The sequence below is a fragment of the Chaetura pelagica genome, unplaced genomic scaffold (genome assembly GCF_000747805.2).
Source record: "Chaetura pelagica isolate M959 unplaced genomic scaffold, ChaPel_1.0 scaffold222, whole genome shotgun sequence".
Taxonomy (NCBI): Eukaryota; Metazoa; Chordata; class Aves; order Apodiformes; family Apodidae; genus Chaetura; species Chaetura pelagica.
The window spans coordinates 3528631-3537426 of NW_009952711.1; the positions used below are offsets into that span (position 1 = coordinate 3528631).

An 8796-nucleotide genomic window follows, 5' to 3' on the forward strand; every position below is an offset into this window, starting at 1 on the left:
GGTTTAGGCTTTTCCTTGTGGTATCAGAAATTCTGCAGGGATGTCTGCGAGCTTTTAGGTTACAGTGACAGGATATTTTTGATAAATTCATAATGCCTAGAAAATTCATCTCTGTAGCTCCTCTAATTGTTTAGCTCCATGCTGGTGTGAGCTCCATTGCTTTGTGTGCACACAAGACTTAGGAAACTGGTTATGCCAAAACAATGCTGTGCCTGGCTGGCATGCCTTTGTCACATGCATATAGTAAAGTGTGCAGTTGTGTGGTGCATTTCAGAAGCCTGTGTCTGAGCTCAGTTCACCTCAGTTAAGTAACTGCACAGGCCAGGCTTATCAAACATACAACAATGAAATACGTGGAGAAACATATGTACTGAAGATACATTATTTCCTTCATCCAGCTCACACACAGCAGATCATGGTTGTCAAGCCTGCCAAAAATTAACTATTTTCATTATTTTGTCTGTTTTTGAGACAACTAATATAATCTCTGCTTAATTATTTAGAATCCAGTATTCAGACAAAAATATGTAATTTAAAGTAGCACAATTTAGTGGGAAGAATTACTGAGCTTTTGTGGTAAATGTGTCTTTTTCCCTGGCATATAGGTTAGATTGCTTGATAAAAAATCTTGCAGAAGGATCTAGATAGATTGGAGCATTGAACTGTGATTAATGGGATGAAATATAACATGTGTAAATACCAGATTCTGCACCTGGGACTGAGTGACACTGGACACAAGTATAAATTGGGAGAGGTGTGGCTGAAGATCAGCCCTGCAGAAAGGCACCTGATAGTGCTGGTTGGCAGCAGAATCAATGAGTCAGCCATGTGCCTTGGCAGCCAAGGGGCCAAACTGCATCCTGGGGTGCTTCCAACATGGTATAACCAACTGGTCAAGAGAGGTGATTATCCCTCTGTATTCAGCCTTGGTATGGCCTCACCTGTGTGCAGTTCTGGGCCTCAGAGTTTAAGAGGGATGCAAAGGTCCATGTATGTGTCCAGAGGAGGGCAGCAAAGCTGGTGAGAGGGCTGGAAGGGATGTCCTAGAAGGAGTGGCTGAGGGCTTCAGGCTTGTTTGGTTTGGAGAAAAGGAGGCTGAGAGGAAACCTCATTGCTTTCCACAGCTTCCTGAGGAGGGGATGGGGAGAGGGAGGTGCTGAGCTTTCCCTGGCACCCAGTGATCAGATGTGCAAGAATGGTTCAAAGCTGTACCAGGTGAGGTTTTGACTAGATGTGAAGTATTTCTTTACTGAGAGGGTGGTCAAACACTGGAACAGGCTTCCTAGAAAGGTGGATAATGCTCCAAGCCTGTGGGTGTTTAACAATGCCACTAATAACATGCTTTAAGATGGTCAGCCCTGAATTGGTCAGGCAGTTGGACTAGATGGTTATTACAGATCTTTTCCAACTGAAATAGTCTATTCTATTCTAAAACCAATATTTGGTTTAACAATGGGAGATACTGGCATCCAGCTAGTAAGAGCTAATAAGCCAGTGAGTGATATTTTAAATAAATTTTTAAATACACTGAATTATCCTTTAGTGTCCTCTGTGACTGCCAAGTAGATGGAATTGTTTTCCTTTAGTTTTGGTAAGAGCAGGTCAGATTCTAAATGTGTGCTTTCAGTGCATATTAGAAAAATGCCTAAGCTGGAAAAGAGCTCCTGTTTGCTGCATAGCAATCAAAGCATGACCTCTTCCTGGCAAGAAAAAGAAATTGAAAACTAATTTCAAGGTTCAGGATTAATTCTCTGTCAAATTGACAGAGGAGATCCTACACTAAAATGCATTTAGCATAAATATAGAACCTTCTCTATCTGTTCCTTTCAGTGTGCAAGTTATTACTTTGATTTTTGGTTCCATGACATGAGCATTTAAAATTTAGTTGTCTGTGAATCTACAAAAATATCCTTTTTGCCAGATAAATCTATCAAGTTCTTTTCCTGTTAACATCACTGTTCTCTACTGATGACCTTTTCCTGAATGTGTTTTTCCATCTTCCCTACAGTAATTGCTTAGAAATGATTGTCATATAAGGAGGTGGCTATGGCAAACAGGAAACGTCAAAGCACCACAGCCAGCATGCTGGATCACAGAGTTAGAGCTTGTCCTACTTCAGCTCACATCAGGGAGCCTGAAAATGAAGAAAGTGACCTTCCTATTGAAGATTATGCAGCAAAGGAGGCAGAGCTAGCAACTGTCAGACAAGGCAGTCCTACACCTGTGGAACATGAGTGCAATGATCATAGTGGAGATGGTGACTCCAGCTCTGACTATGTGAATAACACCTCTGAGGAGGAGGACTATGATGAAGGCTTACCAGAGGAAGAGGAGGGGATCACATACTACATTAGATACTGTCCAGAGGATGACAGTTACCTGGAAGGAATGGACTGCAATGGGGAGGAGTATGCTCCCCATGAGGAGCACCATGTTGAAACAGATGAATGTCAGGAAGCTGTAGAAGAATGGGCTGAAGGTAAAATTCAGCACCAAGATGAAAATGAGGTGATGGAGAGGCAAGAGTGGCAGGAAGGTCAAGATAATAGTGTTCAGATTTTGGAGGATGAAGTGTCATCTTTGGAGATTCAAGACCAAGAAGAAAACATACAGTATTGTCCAAGTGAAGGTGGCTATCCGGACTATTACCAAGCAGAGGCTAATGGAAACTCACAGGGAATATCACCATACCACTCTAGAAAAGAGGATGCAGAGCTGGAAGAGCAGGAAGAGGACATTGACCAGATTGTAGCAGAAATCAAAATGAGTATGAGCATGAGCAGTATTAATAGTACAACAGAAATGAGTCCAGAGCACACTGGGACTGAAAACATGGCACATGACTATAAAGAGACTTGTTCAAAGGGTGAAGCTGTTCACAACACTAACAGGCATGAGGGGAGGCCAAAGTCACTGAACATCCCATCTGCCTCTAAGCTCAGTGGAGAGGTGCCTAGAGGCTTTAAAGCCAAGTCAAGAACTCCAGAGGACAGGCAGAAGTGGCCACAAGAGCAGGTATGAGGGTCTCTGTTTAATCAGACTGTCAGAGGCATTATGCAAATGTTATGTTATTTATTCCAAACTGAATTAGAGAGCAACATTTTTTTACTGTGTTGCATTCACAGCTGGGTAATCACATTGTATATTTAGAATAAGGTGCTAATGTAGTCAATATTAGGTAGAGAATTAGGAAGGAGGTTTTGCAGAGAAGAGACAATTCTAAATAAAACAAGGTAATGCAAATGCATGGAGCAAAACCAAGTTTATTTATATTATTTTTATTCTGCAGTAACATTAGATAAATGAGAACTAGGGTCAGCATTAAAATAGCTAAAGTCTTTTTTTCCATTAAGGACCCATTAATAGGTCCTTAAATGTCCTTAACATGAGGTGTGGCTGGACTTTTAACATTAATATTTGACCTCAAATAATTTAAATGAATTGCAGAAGATTTTATCCTTTTCTGGGGCATTAATTTCTTTAAATATTTACTATAACATGTCTAAGGGATGCATTAGTTTATTTTCTAGTGACAATATTGTGTATTAGTATATTGTCTACATGAACCTGTGTCTCATTTGTGAAACTGAGGTAGTCATCATTTTAATTACAATAAAGTTCTTAATAGTGAAAGGAGAAAAATCCAAAGCCATTTTCAGTACATTTGCATCCCAAAGTTACTGTTTGTAGGGAGTTTCCTCAGAACATCTTTTGTCATCTTGCTAAAATATTTCAGTTATTGTAAGTGTGCATCACAAACTGCCACAGGGAGAGGGATGAAGCACACATACTGCATATGGAACACTTTCTTGCCCCAGTTCTTTTCATGAATGTAGATTTAAATGCTTTCAAGTTAAACCAAGATACAACAATAAGCAAACAGGAATGTGCATTTTGTGCTTTTATGCACATACTGTGCTGTCCTCAGCTTTTTTAAATGTTTCTGCTCCTCTCTTCCGTCCCATAGGAGGTAATACTGCTGCATAAAATTTCAGGTCAGGAGACAGTAACTGATACACAATACATTTTCACATATCTTTAAAACTATATAGTTAATTCTTAGCCCGTGATACATGCTAGCAATTGACTTGCATACCAAATGTTAAATAACCAGTGGACAAATGCAGTTTTAAGTGGTTCAGTTGCTATGTGTGCTTTCAGCAATTAATCACTAGAGAACAGTAGTCACTTCTAGGAAAGTCCCAATGATCTACAGAAAGTGGGAGAACAAAGTAAACATCTCGTTTTACTTTCAGTGTGGGTCAGTCTTAAATATACATGCTCACTGTTGAAGACTTTGGGGATATATGAGCTTGCTTGTATGAGCCTTTATTTGTAAACACCTCTAGGGAAGTGCAGAAGAGGATTTGCACTATACGAGCCTGAGGGGAACCCAGAATATATTTAGAGTGTAGATCTGCTCTAACTCACTGCTTAGCACAACTTTTATTTCTTGCAGGTTTTGAATGCTTACAGTATTTAAGAAAGGCATTACATCTCTGAAGTTGAAATTTAATATTTGGTGCATTTTATGACACAATTAAAATGTAACAGCATTTGACATCCCCCATTTGACATCTTAGTCATCTTGGACTGAGCCAATTGTTAATGTATCTGACATGAATAAATGGGGGGGTTTTTTTGCTTATAATTTCATTTTATATATTTCAGCTTTATGCAGAGAAGTCAAATATAGTCAGACATCCTATTGTTGTGATTCTCCTGAAATATCACAGTTTTTGTTGTAAAATAAACATGAATTAACTGACTTAGTTATATCTTTGGGTGGAGTAAGGAGGCAGAAGAACTAAATTAAACTGATACTAGGATTCAGTATGACCAGACATTTTAAATGGATGTCATGTTCCTCTGTGCAAAAGGACTTGCTGTTGACTTGAAGTTTTTTTCCTTTCTCAAATGCTATTACATTTGCATAGCTTCAAGTTCAGCTAGAACATTATTGATTTGGCACATGGATAATCAACCTGGGAACAGGTTTACTAGATGAAAAATCAGTAATCTCCTGTTGCAGATGAGTGCTTATGCTGCACCAAATACAAACAAGGGCCTGGTCTAAACCAAAATTTGAACAACAAAAAAAAACTTGTCTCCCCAGCAGTCGCTGCAACACAACCTGTCCTGCTGCTGTCCCTCAAAGCAGTATGGTAAGGGGCAGTCCCAGGCCCATCCTGCTGCTGAAATTATGCCCATGGAAGATGCCTTTTGCACTAACAAGCAACTCAATTACATAATTGCTTCTCTTTGGAACCTCATATAGGGCAGAGTTTACTCTTTTCATCCCGAGTCATCCTTGTATGAAATACTGGCATTGACTTCTGATGGGTGGGGACTAGAGATGGGATTCATCACTTGAGCACTCACTGTCTAACCAGCCCTTTGTTCTTCCTGTCTTACCTACTTGATTCCAGGCTGTAGACTCCTTAGTATGCTTATCCTCTCCTACCCTATTCAAACAGATCTATTTGCCAACAATAAAAGCTCAAGTATTTAGCAGCATCAACACCTTTCACTCTACCCTTTTGAAGAAAATGGGATTTGCTGTTAGCACCATTAAGGAGGAGGACCTTAGAGTGACATCTACTTGTTAACAATGCTGCCTGTGGATGCCATAAACACATGAATCCTGTTGCTTCTCGTTTCTCAATCATACTTCCCTATCAGTGTTATACATTTGAGGACCTAACCAGTCATGCTCACACAAACTCCCCTGGTAGGGACCTGTGAGCTTCTGCAGTGCTGGTCTCATTTCACAACCTTCAAGTAGGCTAAGCCCTCACACTTTTTCAGTATGAACAGAGACAGATAAAACATCACTATCAAAGTCTTCCTTTTTGTCTCAGTTTGTTCTCTAGCAGCTTTGCACACATCAATGCTGCTACTGTTGTTTACCTATACTAGTAGAGCTCAGTATTGACAAAAATATTTGAGGTTTATTCCCTTCTCTTGCCATCAGCATGGTGCTCTTTGGCTCTAAAAAGTCCACGTCCTGGAGTTTTTTGTCCTTAAAACATCTCACCCTTACAGCAGTCTGAAACAGCTAAGGTGACAGATAATTTAGAAAACCTGTATCTTAGGAATGCCTTAGTGGAATTCAATCTGAGTATTATGGGATGCCTTTGATAGAATTTGGGGAAACACAAGTATAAATAAAGGGTATTTAAAAAGCTTGCTGCATTACCCCAGGTGTCCTAGGCAGTTGTGGGGCAGAAATATTAAATAGCTATTACTGACAGTTCCCAAACTTACCAAGTGTAAGTACTGAAAAGTGCCAAACAGTCCAAACATTCTCAACCAACCAGTTTCTCTGTCCTAATTGGCAGAGTTATGGCTTTTTAGCAATAAACTGCCACCACCAGGAGACAGCAAAATCAATGCCTGTTACTTAAAGATGCATTATTGCCAGAGTCTTCCCTGGGAAGTTAAAAGCAGGAAGCAGCATGCACTCCAAATTGCTCTTACATAAAAATGCACCATTCAGCACAGGTATTTCTTTGAAACTCTTATAATGGCTGGTTCTCGATTTAAAATATATGCAAAGGAGGTAACAAAAACCTCTCTTAGTTCCTTAAGATGATAAAAATCAATTGTCATTTTTTTAATGTTAATTGAAATTGGATAGAGTATTGAAATTTTTCTGTGGAATGCTTAGATCTTTAAGCTTCAATTCCTTCTCTTTTCCTAATGCCAGTTCTGTAGTCTCCCTTCTACAAACATTTTTCTCTTCACTTGTGACATGTGCTAGCACCACCTCTAAATTAGCACAAAAGTAATAGAATCTTTGTGAGAAAACAGAGTGTGAAGTCTGGCCTTTTTCTCTGTGTCCAAAATCAGAAATCCTTCAGCTAGTCACTAACTACCTCGTTCAGATTCTGTCTGTGCAAGTGGATCCTGCTGGGGGAAATTGCTCCTGCTGACAAGAGCACATTACTGGCGATGCAGTAACTAAGGCAGCAGCTCAGCAGGGGCACATCAAGTCGTTCCCACAACACATCACCAGAATCTGTGAGATAAGTTATTTCACTTGTGTAGTTTAATACAAATAGTACTGCCACAATAGACTTGTTACTAGGTTACAATCTGTTGATTCAAAAAGGTCTTTCAGATACACCTTGATGTGTTTCTAGAAACATAGCAGTGTTTATATATGAGGAGGCCACGTGGCCCAATGATAAACTGTCCTCAGAAACCAACTGAAGATCACAGAAGTTAAAACTAGAAACTGAAGTTTTGTCCTTAAGCAACAGACATAGCAATACCCATCTGCTTTAGCTTTTTTCTAAAGAGAGAAAACAAGCTTGGCTGCAAAGTCAATCAGAACTGCTGGTTTACTTGTGCAGCTTAATAATCTAGTCATCCGACCACAAAACATCTCTTTTCTGAGACAGCTTTTACTGTTTGGAACCTACCACAAGGAACATTTTTAAGTTGGACTCTACCACAAAACATGTATTTTCCAAGAAGCTTAGTAGTCTTCAAGATGACTTTCAAAATACACAAGTCACAAGTACACTGATTTCTGAACACATTATTTGATAATATTTGAACAGCATTGCCAGGAAAGACATTGGCAGGTGTGGATGATAAGCTTCAGTATTCAAATGTTTAAACACAGTCATAAAGCCTTGCCATGCCTTTGAGCTGCACTCAGTGCTTGCTTACCAGCTCTACAAAAAGGGTTAACAATTCTAAAAAAGCTAATCATACACTGCTCTCTCAGACAAATTATTCCTCTGAATAAATCAAGAAAGGGACTAACCTGTTTTCCAGCAGAATATTCTCAGGCAGAGAAGTCCTTCATCAGCACTGAGCACCACAGCAGCATTGAGGACCATGGGTGGCAGCTCCAATAAAGAACACATTGCTGAGCTTTTGCCTGAAGAGCTAAACAGCTTACACTGGAGTAAGCAACTAGTATTGTTATGAAGCAGCAGAACTCAACCATTACCAGCCCTCACCTCCAGCTAAGAGAGGCTTTATGTTACAGGAAGGGGTGGTTTTAAAGAGGGCCAGGTTGGCTGGGAGGGGCCCTGCCAGATTGGTGGGAGGAGGAAGGTCCAGGTGACCCCAGGCCTGGCAGCCATCAGGACAGGTCATGGGCAGAGCTCCAGCCTTACTTCTGAAAGATGTGCATAGATGCTTCAGTGTCCTCAAGCAAGTAGAGTCTGGAGACTGCCTCAGTACTTGCTCAGCAACAAAAGTATTAACAACACTACACCTTTAATACTTTAATATTTTATATCTTTCCATTGCAGAATCTGTCCTCTTACCACAATCTTAACCTAGGAAGAGACTTTTAACTTGGATCTCTGTGCTAGTGTGCAGTGAATCCCAGGTTTCAGGTTTAGCTTTAGGTTCTATTCTAAACTGCAAGTCAGACAATACAGTGTTTTTAATACTTTATGAGTGTTTCCTTCAAATGTGGTTATTCCAGTTATGGTACAACTTAACCCAACAATATAAACTGTAAAATCTGTAGGACACATGAAAGCAAGTATCAAGTAGGATATTTTATTTGGCATTGGTCAGATCACCTGGGAGCATTAACCAACATACCAGAATTTATGTTTTCTAAAAATGATTCCATAAAGAAGCTCCAAAACATTCCCTGCATCCTTGGTCTAGAAGCATCTCCTTCCATATGTACAAGACTAGATGGTTTGTAACTATGTACAGGAGATACAGTCTTGCCTGTTCTGCATAGTTTTCTCCTTTGACACTGTAAGTCTTATGGGAAGAAAGAGAAGCCCTTCCCCTGTACTTCTTTCTGCTCTTTCC

The 8796-nt window shown here is 39.9% G+C and overlaps 1 protein-coding gene across 2 annotated transcripts in view; it reads left to right on the forward strand.

The window, feature by feature from the left end:
- Positions 1 to 2046: 2046 nt before the first annotated feature.
- The window catches only part of APBA2 (amyloid beta (A4) precursor protein-binding, family A, member 2), a 39063-nt gene continuing 32313 nt past the window's right edge, over positions 2047 to 8796 (forward strand). For both annotated transcript variants that reach the window (XM_009994399.1, XM_009994400.1), the window contains exon 1: positions 2047 to 3015. In XM_009994399.1, the coding sequence (XP_009992701.1) occupies positions 2047 to 3015 (969 nt within the window). The remainder of the gene's footprint in view (positions 3016 to 8796) is intronic.